The sequence below is a fragment of the Solanum verrucosum genome, unplaced genomic scaffold (genome assembly GCF_900185275.1).
Source record: "Solanum verrucosum unplaced genomic scaffold, falcon-dt-bn FXZP01000252.1, whole genome shotgun sequence".
Lineage (NCBI taxonomy): Eukaryota > Viridiplantae > Streptophyta > Magnoliopsida > Solanales > Solanaceae > Solanum > Solanum verrucosum.
Window position 1 is genome coordinate 2,082,142 of NW_026019988.1, and position 18,711 is coordinate 2,100,852.

Below are 18,711 nucleotides of genomic sequence, written 5' to 3' on the forward strand. Positions count from 1 at the left end.
CCAACCAACACTAAGGATCATAAAATCCCTCAATATACAATAGGTCACAACTCAAATACACAGCCCAATCCTGTCCCACAACCAACAATAACTTCAACAACACAACTAACAACATCAACAACAACTAACAACTTCAACAACAAATCCAATCTCTTCTCAAATCATAAAGACGAGCTTGGTATGTGGGGGGAAAGGATAAACCCACACTAAAGACTCACATACCTGATTAGGGATCACCCCCGACAAAAATCCACGACGATCCTTAGCTTCTTCTTCTCTTTCTCCTCTTCTTTTCCTCTTCTTTCTCTCTTATCTTCCAAGCCCTAACTCTCACTCTTACTCTCACTCTTTAAAATGGGACAAAAATGATCCAAACATCAGTCTAACACCTCAATATAACCCAAAGAAAAGATTAGGGAAAAGACCAAAATACCCTTAAAATTTTCGGACTAAACAAACTGCACTGTGCGACTGTGCCAACAACCCAACTTCCAAAGGGCATAAGTCACTCATACGAACTCGGAATCAAGCAAACTCGGCGGCGTTGGAAAGATCATTCCAAGGGCTTTCCAGAAATAACTGGAAATTCGCCTAAATCATTTTGAGCTAGGAGATACGACTGCTCAAAGTTGACCAAAAACTCACCTTTTTTCCATAGCCAAATTTTCCAGATTCTTTCCAAAATGACTATTTCCAATTCAACTCTTCTTGGAACTCAATGTGCTACACCTAGGGACCTTAACTTAACACTCAAGAAATTTTTTATTCCTCGGTAAAATCCCACTCCACATGAAGGATGGCTCGAGTCTTAGTTCGAAAATTCTCTGGGGTGTTACAAACCATATTTTCAACATTCTTGTTGCTGCAATTTTTTTAAATAAAAATAAAATATTTTAAACCCATTTTTAATCCATATGTTTTAAACTTTATTTTAAACCATGGCAAGTAACGGTGATGAAGATTTTGTGAAGAACAAGGTTATCATGCAATGAAGAAGACAGATCAAACTTTGTCAAGAAAATTCAGCCAAAATGGGAGATTTGTTAGGGTTTTGCCCTGATTTTCTTACTATAATTTAATATTTATTTTTCCTTAAAGAAAAGGCAAAACATTACATAAATGTTTTTACTTTTCTTGAAAGGAAAATATAATATTCTTTCATATTTGGTTTATTCTCTCCTTTTAGGACTCTAGTAAGAAAAGGTTTTAGGACTCTATAAATATAGGTTTGTTTCTTCTAACACAATAACAATAATATCCACAATGTAGTCGTTTAAGAGTCTTGTTTATGGATAGATTTATTCTCTCTAAAGTTTCAATGTTTTTCTTTATATTAGTTTTGATATAATAATATTTTGATTTTTTAGTATAAGTTTTTGTTATCTGATTTATCAACTATATGATTTGTAAATTGTAAGTTTCCACATGACGCCCTAATCACCCTTCATAACCCAACAAATAGGGTATGGAGGAAAACATTTTCGAGTAAACGTTTTTCAATTTCTATTCCTAAATAGAAGTAGAAAAAACAAGGTTTAATTTACAAATGGTATTTTACATTGATTGTATCGTCCCATATTTATCCATATAGGAATGGCAATGGGGTGGTGCGAGGCGGGGGTGGGGCGGATTGAGCTTAACCCGCATAATTTTTAATCCGCCCCGCATAACAACCTTTTTTCATTTTCAACCCGCCCCGCATAACTTTTTTAAATAAAAATAAAATTCATAAAAAGAAATTCATTTTTTCATTAAGTTGTATTGATTTAATAAGATAGTGACTTAAAATTTTATTTTTTAGAGGTCAATTGAAAACATGTAAGAAATTGTATTATTTTTTATTGAACCATTTTCATTTACTATCTTAAATATTTTAGTAGTTTTAAAGAAATCATTTTAATAAATAATGATTTATCACTCTTATAACATGTAAAAAGTTAAATTAAGGTTGAAATCACATATACCTGCAACCCACCCCGCCTCACATTAATTTTTTTTAAAACCCACTTCAACCCGCCCCGCCCCGCCCCGCCCCGCCCCGCCCCGCATAGCCTTAAACCTACCCCGCCCCGCATCCACCCTGCCCCATTGTCATCCCTATACCCATAGCCCACCTCACCACCCTCACACTCCAACCCACCTTTTATTGTATTTATCTATATATTATTTATAAATACGTAAAAACATTTACTCCCAATCCCTCCATCTTATTGTCGATCTTTTTTCTTTAGTCCGTCTCAAAAAGAATATAACCTTATAATATTTAAAAATAATAAAAAATTATATCTACATAATTATCAAAAAATCACTTTAGACCACAAGTTACAAAAATCTTCATTTTTTTTCTTAAACATCATATATATCAAATTAAATAATACCATATAAAATATTAAAATATACTGAATTTTTTTTTTCTCCGTATCGAACATCCGGACATAATTTATTAATTGCAGGATATAATACAGAGACAAATAGTACAGTGGTCATATTTGCTGACTCAGCCTCTCATGATATGTCCTTCACAATATTTACTATCAGTCCTATTGTTATTATTTTGGTCAATGTACAACCAATCAATATTTAGGTACTGTTCCTATTAAAAACCATGTTTTTTTTCCCTATTGATTTTAACTAGTAGATATAATAACTACTACTGCTGATCTGTTGGATATGTTATGTACCCTAAAATTCCATTTCAAAAATTAGTACTTTATTATAATTAAGGTGTTTCAATTCGAATTCCATTTTTTTCTTAAAAGATAACGAAATTAGAGGTATTAAAGGTTAATTTATGTTGAATGCTCTTTAATCTACGTCAAGTCGTAGTTTATTTACATAAAATATTGGTCCGGTGAACTTATTGGTTAATAGTTGATGCTAGGTAAGAGTTTTCAAGAGGACAAAGAAAAGGAGATATATTGGTGCATATAGTATAGTATTTATTTCATTTTTTCTTTAAATAATGGAATCGAAGATTTGAAAGACTGATTTATGTTGAATGTGTTTTAATCTATGGACAATTCGTTAAGTTAGTAGATCCATGGTAGATAGATATTGAATTATTTTTGTAATTTATTTTACATACGATGTTGATCTGATGGAACTTATCGGTTGATGTTGCGAGTTAAGACGCTAGTAATTGGGAGTTTAAGAAGCCAAAGAAAAGAAGAGATATTGTTGCAGTTCAATATATATTTATTTCATTTTTTCTTTAAATAATAAAATTGAAGATAATGGAAGGTTGATTTTGAGTTAGATGCTCATTTCAATGTTGGTCCGATGAAACTTATTGGTTGATAGTCATGACACTACTTGTTCAGTTTTATGTAAGTTTAAGTATCTATTTATATATATCAAAACTTGAAGGATATATATAAATTGTCAGGTGATGATAACTTAAAAGGACATATGTAGTATATCATTATTTAAATATGGGGAACTTTTTCATATAGCCACTCAAAAATAGCTTAATTACGCTACATAGCTATAGTTTGTTAATTATGATTCGCAGCTATAGGAGAATGACGAGCTAGATTAGGAGAGGGAGGAGAGAGGTGAGAGAGAGAGGGCAGAGAGTGGAAGAGAGGTGAATTGTATACGTATATCAGTTAGATAACTGGTACACATATGTATTTTATATATATATGGCAAGCGAGATTGGGAGAGCCATGAGAGAAGCGGGCGAGATTGGGAGAGGGAGAAGAGAGGCAAGCGAGATTGGGAGAGAGAGAAGAGAGGCGAGCGAGAGAGGGCAATAATTTGTATAATTCACATCTCGGTTTATATAATTCGCGGGCACGTTTGTACAATTCACATGTTTTTGTATAATTGAGTAATATAAAGTCTGAATTATACAAATATAATAAACTCGAAATAACGAATTGATACAAACATAAACATATCAACTTTATATAGTTATACAAATTATATTATACAAATTACATTATATAAATTATATTATACAAAATCCAAAAACTACACATTTATACAAACTTTATAAAGTTATACACAAAAAGATTGAATGCATATGGTGATAAAACTGAAAAACCAAAGGAAATCATCATCATATACAAATACTAACCATCGTATACAAATATAAATCAAACGAAGAATTGTTAGTTGCGAATTAAACGTGGCTAATTATACAAACTCGAAGTCAGCCCACGTAATTAATGGTTAATGTTAGTCATGACAAACTATAACTATAGTGACTAATTAAATAGTATAAGTTTGCTTAACAACATAATTTTCCCTTGAAATATTTCTTTATTACTCACAATAACATATAAGTTAAATTAACAATTTACACTATGTGTCCAATTAAATATGGTTAAAAAAGCATATGCAAAATCTTGATATTGGGCAATAAAGATTGGACAAGTCACTTCCTAATCTTTGTGTCTCCCCTATTATGGGCTATGTATATGGTCCTAGTGGGCCTGCCATCGCATGGCCCAATAGTATTTGCCACCAAATTTGGAAAGTAGATATTTCCCATCTAAAAGCTAAGGTATACTTACTAAATTATGCTACTACCCTAATAATTATATAATATAGTAATTATTATAATTCATTTGGTTTTCATAATATAGTTATGATAGGATTTATCATGTCATATTTGATTACACAAATATAATTTATTTGGTTTTTATAGTATGATTATAGTTTGTGGCGGACCCAGAATTTTCACGAAGTGGATTTAAGATATAAAAAATAAAACAAAAATGTGGCAATAGGGATTTGAACTCAGGTTGGCTGGGAAAATTGAACTCTCTTCACCACTCAGCCAAGGGTGACACTTGTGTTAGTGGGGTCAAAAGTTAGTATATACATATAAATTTTTAAACCTGATAAAATATACATATATACAGTGTTATTTTTCAATGAAGTGAGTTCATATGAACCCACTTGACCCACTGTAGATCCGCCCCTAATTATAGTGAATTTCCATTTTACCCTTGAGAATTGTATATTAGAGTATTAGTGCTTCTTTATTTTTTTGTAATTTATCTACTAATGTCTAATATTTTTCCTTATACAAAATGTCCACGAATCTACAATTTTTTTTTATCTTTTCAAAAGTCTAGACCATTTTTATGATGAATATTTATCTTAATTTCTATATTATATTGATCAAGGTAATTACTTAGCTAGTAGCTAAACTATGTTATAACATCCAATTACATCCACATTTTACAATATAATGTGACCTTTCAAACATGTCCTAAATCTTTTAATAAAATAAATTTTATAATTTAGATCTTTCCTTTGTTTCTAAGCAAAGGGATTTATTTGACAAAAAAAATATTTGGCCCATTTCCCTAACAACCTTTCCAAGAACAATTATTAATTATGAAATACCTTTTTACTTTATTGATCATTATAATTATTTTAATTATGATTACTTGTAGATTCGGTGACTTTTAGTTTTTTAAATAAGAAGCAAAAGGTGTAAAAATAAATTGTAATTATGAATCTCATGAAAAGTTTGATTCTAGTTCAAGATGAACATTGTCAATGTGTTGTAACACATGTAAGTTGGTCGGAAAGTGATTTTTTAGTAGGAGGTGAGAGAGTAATGCGCAAGAATTTGGGGGGAGGGGGGGGGGGGGGGATAATCGAAAACGGATGCTAATACCCTGTGGCTATGTTGAGGAGCAAAATGAGAATTATCCAAGAGAGTTCGCGTCTAATTAGTTAATTAGTTGGTAAAATAATAGCTTATCAAGACGATTATCAGTAGCTACTGATCCTAAACGATGAGAAATCATACTGTAATTTGAGACATAAAAATATAATTTCTTGATTATTATATAAAAAATATGAATTAGCGACATATACATTCCATAACTAAATACTAAAGTTCAACGTTAATCTTATTTAGGGATGGATCAACGATGAATTGTCATAAAATTTTATTAGCTATGCACAATATAATTTGGCGAAGAAGTTCATAGCAAATTCTAATTATTATTTGTTTTAGTATTTTAGTTCAAGATAATTAAAACAACAAGTGAAAATTTATGGTCATGTACCAATCATTGAGCTAGGGTTGATAAATGAAAACAAAAACAAAAAGAAAGAAAAAGGGAAATTGTAATTTTAGATGCAGACGCACCGACAAGAAAAAAAATTAAATTATTAGTCAAATATTACACATACAAGTTGGACCAAACATAAGAAAAATGGTCTAATAAAATTTTATTAATTAATATTCCATGTTTTTTTTTTCTCGATATGCAGTTATTTTATATCTTGTTATTTTGTTAATTGTCATATTTTCTCTTGATTCGATTAACATTCATTTTCAGCCTACAGTCTGTTAGAAACAAAGAATAAGATAATGTTTGCATTTATCTTACCCTTTCTAGACTTCATTTATGAAATTACACGGAGTATATATTTTATTTTATTTTTGTTTTTTTTAGTGATATATTATGAATAGGCCTATAGAATTTAAATAATTTTTTAAAATAATAAACTACAAACTAAATATTTTAGTAAAAGAGATGCATACACCAAATTTAAAGTACATTGCCAACCAAAAGGGGTGAAAAATATATATTCATACACCTTGTTAACAATATTTTAGAGTAGTACTTTTTAAAATTCACTTTAATTACTTATTAGGTTGTTGTCCTTTCAAGGATCTTTGATAGAGCATTTATTTGATTAAGTTCTTTTTTAAAATATACATGATACTTTTCATCTCTATGATTTAGAAAATTAAATTCAAAGTAGGTATTAAAATAGTTAGTTTAACCACTAAAGATTACAGTGAAATGGTGAATATCTTTTTAGATCTCGAGTTCAAATATTAAATCTAAAATCATCTTAAGCAGAGTGTTTTACTCTTTATTATAAGACTTTTAGATATAAATATAAATTAATTAGACTCCGTACAATTACTAAACACGAAAACCAAAAAAAAAAAAGTTCTTTAGTTTGAATATGATAGTTTCCTAATGCATTACTGGCATAATTTCATGCATTTCAATTATTCACCTATATACATTAATAATAGAAATAGAAAAACGTCTTTGATTAAATTTGTTATATATGTTAGGTGTGATAATTTATTGGGAGATTGTATTTTTAATTTGTTGATTCTAAATACTGCAATAGGTTCATTTGGTGTAAAGGAGTTTGTTGCCTTGTGGGGTGGGATTGAGCTTCCAACATTTTATCAGACATTTTGAATTTGAGTTATACAAATAGTTCTTTTTTATATGGGAAAATATTTTTTTTATTTGTTTGATTATCATACTATTTCTTATTATTATTGTTCTTTTCTCGATTATTTTCAGTATGACTTTTTTGTTATTGTGTTTTTCTTTAAAATTTTGTATTGACATATACGTTATTTGAGTCTAGAGTTAATTGAAAACAACATTTCTACCTATAGAAGATAAGAATATATAAGGTCAACATACACACCATCTTTCCCAGATCAATTTACTCGTGAAATTATACTAGATATATTGTTATAATTATTCAACCATGCCATTTAATAAATTTTATGTGGTAGGAATTTGAACTAATTGAATCAATAAAATACCAAACTACCAAAAAATTATAAAAAAAAGAGTCAACCACCACGTTATTTGAGTGACCTAGCTTTAATAACGTTTTACCATATTTCTTTAGCAATAAGACAAAAATGTGCATAGCTAACAAATTAAAGTCATGTTATCGAAGATCACTTTAATTAACTTTATAAAATAATAAAAAATATATACTATTAATGCACAAAAAATAATTTATTTTAAGAAATTGCTAGTATATATCTACCTTTTATGCGAAACTAAAAATAAGAAAGAGGTTCAATTAAATTTCCTTCATTATATATATAATATTCTTACATTAATTATAATTATTTATTAAAACTTTAATTCCGCCACTAATTATATACTAGGTATCTATCGATCCCTACAGACTTTCCATTGATTATTTAATGATACAATATTCTAGAATTTTGTATCATGTAGGGGTCTAGAATTTGGACTTTCCAAGTGTTTGAATGGAGAAACAATAGGGGCCCAAATGTCGTAATCATTTCTCTAGGGCTATTATTATTATTATTATTATTATTATTATTATTATCATAAATATAAATATGGAAGAAAAGTCTAATATTGAAACTCCTATGGTCACATATAATATCTATCAATATTTAAACCAATAAAAACCACTAGAAGATTCTTGGTGTTGGAGGATGGAGATGAGAATGACATTTTTTTTGGAATTTATGTAGGAAAAAAAAAAGAGTTTAATTTCAAAAAATATTTTTTCTCGAGAAAATAAGTTTTTTTATGGATTAGAAAAATAATTTTTGTAACAAAAAGAAAAAAAAAAAGTATCATAAATGAAATTGTCTACTTCCTATCCTTAGTCATCCGACCTTTCAACTAAGTATTTCATAAATGATATTTTATGTTGATTGTCTACTTCCTATCACTAGTCATAGCTAAGTATTTTGTCATGCACGATGTGAATGTGTAAGTATTTTTTTATGCTATCATATCATTTTAAATGTAACTATCTATAATAAGTGCACTTGATTACTAAATAATAAAAGCTATTATTAACAAATAAAAAAAAAACAAACAACTTTTTATAACATATTAAAATTCACTTAGTACATATATAGGGATTGGTTTTATTTTTCATTATAATGGTAATTTTAATTATATAATTTATTTTACAAAAAAATGAAAAATAAAATATCGAAAATCTTTGTAGAATCATATTATTTTATTCAAAATTTTAGTTAATCATAGGAGATTTTCTCATGTAATTAATTAAATCCTTTTATGATTAAGGGACATAATATAATATGCTAATAAATGAAACTAGTGAAAAAATAACATGGGTTAAGCATACCTGCCATGTGGGGTACATCTTCATTATTGCACTAACCAAACTAAAACCACTTCCTACTCTATTCTTTACTTTTTCTTACATTATAATAATAATAATAATAATAATTAGCTACAAATTTCGTTAGTAATTTATTATTAATAACTTTTAATAATTCATCGTTTCAATAAAAGCAAAATATACTATTCCATCAACCTCATATTAGTTGTCATGTTTCACTTTTTTAAAAGATGATTTGACTAAATTTTAAAGCTAAATTGAACTAGATATACTCAGTATTTACAATTAACATATAAAAACTATATGAAAGTCATGAAAATATTTTTTTTAAATATATGTTGGTCAAAATTTACCTAAATTGACTCTCGAAAAATAAAAATAACAAACGAAAAAGATAAGTTGTTTTTTAGTTCAATTTAAACTTTGATAGACATAATTATTCACTATCTGTCATGGTGGAAAATGGAAATAGTCAAATAAAGTGCCCATAAGTTAATCAACTACCAACACATAAGTGTCTAGTATAGAAGTGATTATCACTAACTATAGTATTTCCTATTTAAAGGCAGAAGCCAATTTTTCACTAAAATAATTAAAAATATTAAAATGAAAATACAGAAAAATGAAAGAATTCATATCTACTATATATATACATAGAATATAATTTTAACCTACGTAAACAATATCATTTTCATCAAAAAAAAATATTCATTCGAATTCCTCAATTCTATCTGACTTCATCCCTATTCTATTCATTTGATTTCCTCAGCTCTATCTGGCTCCATCCCTAATCTATTTATTCGAATCCCTCAGCTCTATCCGACTCCGTCACTATTCTTACTTACTATTAAATGATATAATAATGTTTAGGTTTGAAAAAAATAATATAGAAAAAGAAAAGGTGAGGTGTGCCAATCAAATCCAGCACATGCAAACAAAGAGTATATAGTCAGCAATCAACAACTAGCTAGCTATTGCCACCAGACAAATCAAATCAATATCATGAATTTCAACAAATTCTTCTCCTAACTTCACACATCACACACTTATCTCTTTTCCCTTCTTTCATACTATTAATATCACACCTTTTTTTCCCTCCTTCATTCTCTCTTTCCTTCTCAAATAATCACAAGGAATTCATTTCTAGTTTCAATTCTTAGCCATGGGTGGTGATCACAAAGAAAAGGTATTAACTTATCCGTCGTTTCAATTTATGTGTTTTACTTTCTTTTTATTAGTCTGTCTAGAAAGTATTACCTTTTTTTATATTTGGTGTACGTGATTGTTCAATTTCGATAGTTCAAAGGTAAAATTGACTATTTTCCCCTTGTTTTATCGAAATCGATTGTTAGTGGGAAGAGAATATTTGAGGTACTTGATTTGTATAGAGGGTATTTTTGAACTACTTAACTAACAATATAAGGATATTCTTGTTTCAAAAATGAAACAAAAGGGCAAAGTTATTTTATTTCGAATCTTTAGGGGTATTTTTTTGGTACTAATTCTTATTGAAGAGTATTTTTATCTTAGTATTCTAATTAGGTAATTTTATATAGCAATATAAATATTTATGATTTTATTTAAATCACAAAATTTAAGAATTTATCTTTTCTTGTCAAAACTCTGTATTTAGTTAAATATCATCTAGATAAGTTCGAACGGAGATGTATAACACAACAATTTCAAGTTTTAAACATTTTTTTTTACCAATAATGAAATAATAACCTTACAATATTATTTTTTAATTTTTCAACAGACCACTATAATGGTGCTAAAGGTTGATCTTCAGTGTCCCTGCTGCTTCAAGAAGGCCAAGAAAATTCTCTGCAAAATGCCTCGTGAGTCACCTTTACATAGAACGTTGCCTGTCTTATTTTCAAGATTATAGTTTCAAAGAATTACTTATAGATATCTTTTGGAGTGATGTGATAATGTTTTTTTTTTTTTTTTTTTTTTGTATTTGATGTTAAAATGATTTGAATTGCAGAGGTTCGAGATCAGAAGTATGATGAGAAGGCCAATACTATCACCATCCTTGTAGTCTGTTGTAGTCCTGAAAGGATTCGCGACAAATTATGTTGTAAAGGAGGAAAAGCAATCAAGAGCATTGAGATCAAAGAGCCCGCAAAGCCCCCCGAAAAATCCAAAGGGGATGATAAGCCCGTGAAGCAGGAAGAACCACAGAAGAAAACTAAGGTTGTCACTTTTGAAACGCCCAATGACAAAGCGAAAGATTCTGATAAGTCCAAAGGACAAGAAAAGCCCACTGTAATTGATAAACCCAAAGGACAAGAAAAGCCCACTGTAATTGATAAGCCCAAGGACAAACCAAAAGATCCGGAAAAGCCCAAGGACGGTCCTACATCTGCAGCAATGGTGGCAACCCCATGGATATCCGAACCAATGATGATGATGCCACCAGTTCACGGATACCCCCAGGCAATGCCTGGTTGTGGCTGTGGGCAATGCCATTATACCGGTGGCCCGTGTTACCAGTATTACGGAACACCTGTACCCCCACAGCCCGCGCCATACTACGGTAACTACTCGTATGGATATGGGCCCGGCCCGGGCCCATCTAGCTATGGAAAGGGTTATTATGGGAACAATGATTACTATAATGAAGAAAATGGTCAAGGATGCACAATTATGTAATGTGACCCAAATCATTGTGGGATACTTAAATGGGCCTACTTAGTACTTCTTTATTGGGCTTATAAAAGAGCCCAGAACAAAGTTTTGGGCTCCATATGGATGTCTATTTTCTATATTATTACTCTGTATTCATTAATAATAGTACCAAATTCGATGTATATAGTTTTATTTTAATGATAAAAAGTGCATAAAGAATAATAAGTAGGTGACCAGATGGATGGTGAACTGTCTTATTATATATAGTAGTAATTGATTATACAATTTGATTAAAGAAAAGCACTTCATTATATAATCATTGCCCTTTTTAAAATAATACTTTGTGGTATAATATTATATCTTTGATTATTTATTTATTTTCCACTTTTTTTCTCCATACATGTACCTATGTTGTTTCTATCGCCGTTTTTACTGGTTAATCTATGATTTATTCTGTTAGTGGTGGAATTCAAGAATTTTGACGGTGGATCGAATTTGAAAAATGTAAGCTAGTACTTGATCGATGGTGCGAGTAAGATTTTACTCCTAAGTTTGTCGAGTTTCTTTATTTTTCTATAAATATTAAATTTAACTCATAATTTGTAATTATAATAAATTTATTATAAATATAATTAAAATTCTGACTTCGTTTCTATTTTATCGTACTATGAAAAGATCAACCTTAGTGTGGATAATGCTATTTTTTTTTTGTGTCCCTCCTCTTTAGCACCGACATTGAATTGACCTTTGAATTTTCATGTGTATAATATTCAGAGAATATTCAGGCCTCTGACTTTGGTTGGGCTAATTATTAAAGTATAACATATATTATATACATATTTTTATATTACTTGATTCTTGTTGATATGATGACTGATGCATCCCTTAAGAAGCCTTTAATTAGATGAAGTTGTTCGGATGATAAACATCTCTCACTTCCAACATTAAGGTTATGAGTTCGAGTCCTTAAGGGAGCTAAAGAAGGGACGAGGAGAGCCTACGAAGGGTGTATATTACTAAATTGACCTTAATCTTATTTAATACTAAGGGTAATATGAAAAAAAAACCTTTTTTTGATTTGTTAAAATCATGAACAAATAAATTGAATCATCTATTTTTATATAAGGAACAAGTAAAATGAAACGAATCAATGTTAGAAACATTAAAAATTAAACTCATTAAATTAAATCTGGTATCCGACTCAGCCTCCAAGGGTTGTCAATTAACACCCCTTCGTTGGAATTGTGTATAGATAGGTAAAAAGAAAGAGATAAATCTTTTATGTACATATACTAACTTATTCATATGTTTACTTTTTTATATTTGACATTTAATTCCCTTGAGAATGCCTTTGAATAGCAGAAGTGCCTCTTGATGAGCTCTTTATTCCATTTCCATATAATAATATACTTCATTCTTTCTTGTTCTTGAAATTAAAATATGCATGGTTGCACAATTTTTTTATTAACTTAAAGTTTCTCTTAATTAAAGGTGGTCTGCACGTTTGAATATTATTTTATCACTATGTCATCACTATAAATATAGATAGTCCTTTGTAAATTAATAACTCATAATTTTTTTCCGTTCAATTTTCATGCAATTAATCATGGGAAATTGTATTGATACATTATTACTATCTCCATCTTTGAATAATCAAGAAAAGGATTTATCCAATGATCAAAAATTGATTAGATGTGATGAAAAAGAGATGCAATATTATGTTATTCAACAAGTAATTCATCAACAATGTTTATCTAATTACAAGAATGATAATTGCAAGAATAGTCAAAGAATCAAGATTGTGCTATCAAAGCAACAATTGGAAGTTCTTGTGAATAATGTTAAAGAGCTTCAATTTGGACAAATCCCAATTGATCAATCTTTGAGAGTAAGTGAATCTTGTAAAAGATGGAAGCCTTCTTTAGATACTATTCCAGAATTGTAACAACAACTACGTATCAGGAGTTTTTTTATCTCTAGGGCTGAAATCCGAAACCTCTGGTTATAGTGGAGGGATCTGATCCATCCCATCACGTACCTTGGTGGTATGAACTTGTTGGAATGCTAAAATTTCCAATCCAAGGTTGTCTAGACACATATTTGACCATGGTCAACCCTAATATTTCCAAATTTTACTAGTTTTGGGCGTAAAGTTGTTATAAAAAGAAGATGAGATTCAATATAGGTGCAAAGTTGACTAGTTGTGTTTCTTGATTTCTTCACATTATATTTTGGAAAGGGAGAAATCCATAAATGGACATTCCTATGTAAATATGTCTCTCTAGGAGCATAACGATTTATGTAACAACTTACAAAATGATCCTCTAGACACCTTTAAAATTTGTATGATACGTCAACTCTGGTATCTACGAGAAACAGTGGGGACGAGTTGAGGTGTCTAGATGTGCATTTTTAAAGTTGAAGTATTTAGTTGTCAGTTGAGGACAAAGTCTATCCCATCTATGTATTATGCTTTTTTTTTATTGTGCGTCTTGTCAACGTGTTTGAAATAAAAATATATATTCACAAAGTTAAATGTTCGCGTCTCTTTGAAAGAAGGCTCATCTTTAGTTGTGCAACTTCTTGTAGAAATTGCAAGGTAAGACTGCATACAATAGACCCTTGTGGTCCGACCCTTCCCCAAACCCTGCACATAGCGAAAGCTTAGTGCACTGAGCTGGGGCACAAGTGTCAACCTTAATATAATGACATAATTGTTTATGTTAAGGTGTTGAGGGTTAAGAGTTCATCTGAATCTAAAGCCGAGAATAACTATAAAAATAAGAAGCAAAAACAAAAGAATTATTACATTCCAGTTGTGACAGAGTTAATCACTCACTTTACACATCACAAATTAATTGAATCTTTATTCCTTTGATCAATTACTATTCATTCTTTGTATGTATATACAAGAAATACAAGAATCAGACGGATGAAAACCAAGAGAGTAGCTTCACTTTTTTGTTCCATTACATGAATCTTCAAGATTCATAGTGTCCCACGCATAGCAGGAGCTTAGTGCACCGAGCTGCCCTTTTTTTTACGTGAATCTTCAAGATGTTCTCATGATCCTAATTCAAATATAGACCATCTTCAAAATTAGTATGGTCTAATGATAGTGTACAAAAAGGTTATGTTGCTCGGATCCTTCAAAGATGTTGCTGAGCCCTTGTCAGATCTTCCGAATATGTTAAATGTTTGGATGATCTGAAATACTTTTTGGAGAATCCGAGCAACATAGCAAAAAAGATGATAAAAGATACACTGACCTTGTTGCTTCACTTTTCGTTTTCTTGCTTCAACTTCTATAGCTTTCGACAACGTCTCAATCTTCTTTGTTAGCATCTGTAAACATCAAACAGATTGAAAAAAATGATAAAAAGAAGACGATAAACGTGTGTAAGGATTTCTGTTTTATGGTAATACTTCACCTTAATCTCTTCATCTTTAGTGCTCAAAGCTGACTCTTTTGTCTCACAAAATTTCCTCAAGCAGATAACTTCTTTCTGTAGCTTGTCATACAAAAAACCAGATACTATATCATCGTTATCGCTCTGGCTGCATCCATTAGTCTTATTTTCATCCTGATCACCTCCTCGGTTCTTGATCTTATGCGCGTCTATGGATTCTTTGTCGTTTATATCCACAATAGAGTTCTCCTTCATTTCTGCATTTTCCTTTCCAACAGTATTGCCAATGATCTTATTTCGAGAAGTCCATAAACTCTTTTTTACCAAGCTATTTCCAAGATAGTGTTTAGTCTTTTGAGGTTTTGTTGATCCATTAGGATTGAATGCTTGCTTCAAACCTTCTTCGAGTGTTTTGAGCCTCAGTTTTAGCTTATCCTATAGCAAAAAAAATTTACCGGATGAGTAGAAAACAGATTAAGTTAGTTTCAAGGATCGCGTAGTGTATGACAATTGAAAAGTTCACCTTTAGTTGTGCTTCTGCCTTCGCTGTTCGCTCTGATATGTTTAATTTGTCTCTTAATCGTTGCATCTCTGCCTATAAACACATAGGTAAAAAAGTATCTCAGTAAGTCTAACTGATAAGTTATGATCAGAAATACTTATTTAGTTAGGCGTTTGGACATAAAAAAATGGTAAAAAGAGTTTTTTGAAGTCGAAGTTCTATTTGGACATTCATTTCACTTGAAAACAGGTTGAAGTTTTGTGAGTGGAAAATGTTTGAAAAATTGGTCTATGTCCAAACGTCTCCTTAAGTCGCGCAATATCTTGCTTTAGTAACCTGCAACAGCCTTCTTTCTTCTAGCCATTGTTTTACAGGCATAACTTTGTCATTTTCATCTTTCCACTCATTTGCCACGACAGTTGCTACTCGGTTTGCTGAAACCTTTACTCTTGATAGTTCCCTTTCCAATGTCCTCTTTTCCTCCTACATGATTCGGAAAAATTAACCTCAGGCCTTACTGATCTATAACATAGTCGTACGTCTAGTAGCATTATTAAATATGTGTCTAGATGTGTTTTTAATTACTTGTAACTCAGAAATATGTCGTTTGTAGTCACGAAGTGTATTAGCTGCTGTTCCTCCAGCAAGAATTGCCTCCTCAAGCTCTAAAATAGTTTGGCTAAGCTTTTCCACCTCAAGAATCTTTTTACGGTTCGTCTTATCAAGTATTTTGTTCTCCTCCTGCATTGAAAGGAATGCCGTAGCCAGAATTTTCACTAGGGGGATTCAAGATATAAAGAAGGAAACACACGAAAAAGCTAAGGGAGTCCATCGACTAATGTAATTTTCTGGTTGAAACTCCTACCTGGAAGATTTCAATCTGTCTTCTTAGCTCAAAGTTCTGATTTTGAATCTCTTCTACTATTAATGCTCGTTCTAAAGCACTTTTTAGAATCCGTTCTGCTTCAAGCAACGCGGCTTCTTTAGACCTCGTGTGTCTTTCCAATGACCTTGTATCCTCCTGTAATGCTGCAATCTAAAGAATTTGCCAAAGAAAACAAGTTAATACTTGCCAAAGCACTTGGAATGAGGTTTTTTTATCTTTTTGTAAGTACCTCATTCTTGTACATCTTAATCTCTGCCTCGAGGGGAGCAATAATGGACTCAAAAGGAGGAGAATCATCGTCTTTCTGATCTGCGTATACTCTTCTAAGAGTTGCTTCAGCAGCATATTGTGCAGCCAGTGCTTCTTTCTTCTCGTTAACAAGTCGTTTGATATCAAGATTCTGCATTTTGACGCGCCCTTTTTGAGTAAAGAAGTGGTTGCTTTTGAATAGCATTACATTTTACACGAACGATGAAATGCCATACCTTTTGTTCAACTACATTTTCTCCAATTTTCAGCTTTCCCTCCAATCTTCGAAATTCATTTCCGAGCTGTGAAACATAGGAATTTCATTATCAACCGATATAATAGCTAAACCATAACAAGCAAATGTATGCAAAATAGCAAATCCAATTGAGTTGAGAGTACCTCTTCAAGAGCCTTGTCTTTGAGGACTTCAGATGCTTTCAGAGCCTTAATTTCACTTACCGCTGCTCCAAGTTCTCGATCCTTCTCTGATGAAATTCACATCAAGAATTGAAATTCAATAGCTAAATATCGCGCTTATATCCATACGTAGCATGTTACAGGCATGCACATATACACGTCGAAGCTTCAGAAAAGCCAGTTACCAAAAAAATTGATGTACTACAGCCCGAAATCAGAACTTTAGCTAGTCTTTAAGCCAAAATACTATCTAATGTTTATACGAAAATGCAAGGTTATCTAATTAACAACAACAACTACGTCTCAGTCTCAAACAAGTTGAGGTCGGTCATTTAAGCTCATATCATATCATCATCATACCTAATCGCTAAGATCATTTCGGTGATAGCCTAACAAGGACTACCTGAATTTTATCAGCAGATTATTATTTGGCCTATTTTAACACAAGCTGGACAGACAGAATCAGAACAAACTTAGAATATACTCCATTCTTGAATTCTTAAATTTTCAATTGTTTTTCCCTGCTGATTGAAAGTTCCACCAACCTATGTAGCTCGAACTATTCAAAACTAACGCCAAGTACATGTCAAATTCTTCAAAAGTAGTGCATCTTTTGAGGACTTGACACGTATACGACAACATTTTTGGAGAGTCGAAACAACATAGCTACTAACAGAAAGCTTGTCCCTTTGTTTGACAAGATCATCAAAAAGAGATCAAACATGTTTCCACATATCTAAATTTGAAAGCTTTTTGGTAAACAGGATGATGTAAAGCTTGTTTTTAACATCTTAAACAGAGTTGTTTAACTCCTCAAGCAACTATTGTTATTGATCATATGTCCAAATCAATCCAATTATGAAAGTAATAATAATATAAAAAAAAACATCAATTAAACATGTTAGATATTGAGAAAAGACAAAAAAGGGACACTTCGGTCCACCAAGCTCCTGCTATGCATGGGGTCTAAGGAAAGGCCGGACCACAATATGTCTATGTAAGTAGTCTTATCTTGCATTTTTACCAGAGGCCGTTTTCGCAACTTGAACCTGTAACCTCCTGATCACAACTTTTTACTATCCACTTCATATGAAGCATGAAGGGTAGCCTTGACGCAAAGGTAAAAAGTTACTGACATGTGATCAGGTGGTCATAGGCTCAAGCCGCGGAAACAACATCTTGTGAAAAAAGGCAAGGTAAGGCTATATACACAAGACTCGATGTGGTCCGGTCCATCCCCGTACCTTAGCCTAGCGGAAGCTTAGTGCACCAGGACAAACACACAAGAAGCACAATTTAAGGAAGTGAAAACTAAAAATTAGTTTTTTAACCTTTGAGTTGGTTCTGCAAATTATTGAGTTCCAAGATAACAGGATCAGGATGAACATGAAAAAGTTCCTCACCACAAACTTCATAAAAGCCAGACATATTTTTTTCTATGACTTTCAAACTATAGTACAATTCTTGAAACTTAAAAGGTACTAAAGAAAGAAATAAGATGTGTATAAGACTTCGTAATTGTAGCTATTTGAAGTGTCCATTTATACTTATATAAAGAAAACAAATTGAGTTGAATTAAGAGAATGGACTTCCCCTCTTGTTAAGCAAACCTTAGCAAAAAAACAAATCAAAACCAACTTAGTTATTTTTAATATTATCTTTTATAAGTTTTTAGTGAAATACTATTGTAGAGCCTGACGTAACTGATAAATTTGTTGTCATGTGACCAGGAGGTC

The 18,711-nt window shown here is 31.1% G+C and overlaps 2 protein-coding genes across 2 annotated transcripts; one reads left to right on the forward strand and one right to left on the reverse strand.

Annotated features, from left to right (window-relative positions):
- Positions 1 to 9,777: 9,777 nt before the first annotated feature.
- On the forward strand, positions 9,778 to 11,822 carry LOC125818806 (uncharacterized). The gene is made up of 3 exons (XM_049498322.1): positions 9,778 to 10,066; positions 10,637 to 10,718; positions 10,868 to 11,822. The coding sequence occupies exons 1-3, from the start codon at positions 10,043 to 10,045 to the stop codon at positions 11,533 to 11,535; spliced, it is 774 nt and encodes a 257-aa protein (XP_049354279.1). The 5' UTR covers positions 9,778 to 10,042; the 3' UTR covers positions 11,536 to 11,822.
- Positions 11,823 to 14,377: 2,555 nt separating this feature from the next.
- Positions 14,378 to 18,479, reverse strand: LOC125818796 (microtubule-associated protein 70-5-like). Its single transcript, XM_049498306.1, has 11 exons — positions 18,307 to 18,479; positions 16,958 to 17,043; positions 16,795 to 16,860; positions 16,539 to 16,709; positions 16,289 to 16,459; positions 16,009 to 16,164; positions 15,760 to 15,906; positions 15,445 to 15,516; positions 14,943 to 15,356; positions 14,781 to 14,856; positions 14,378 to 14,582 (listed from the first exon to the last, which is right to left on the reverse strand). The coding sequence occupies exons 1-11, from the start codon at positions 18,401 to 18,403 to the stop codon at positions 14,575 to 14,577; spliced, it is 1,464 nt and encodes a 487-aa protein (XP_049354263.1). The 5' UTR covers positions 18,404 to 18,479; the 3' UTR covers positions 14,378 to 14,574.
- Positions 18,480 to 18,711: the final 232 nt, after the last annotated feature.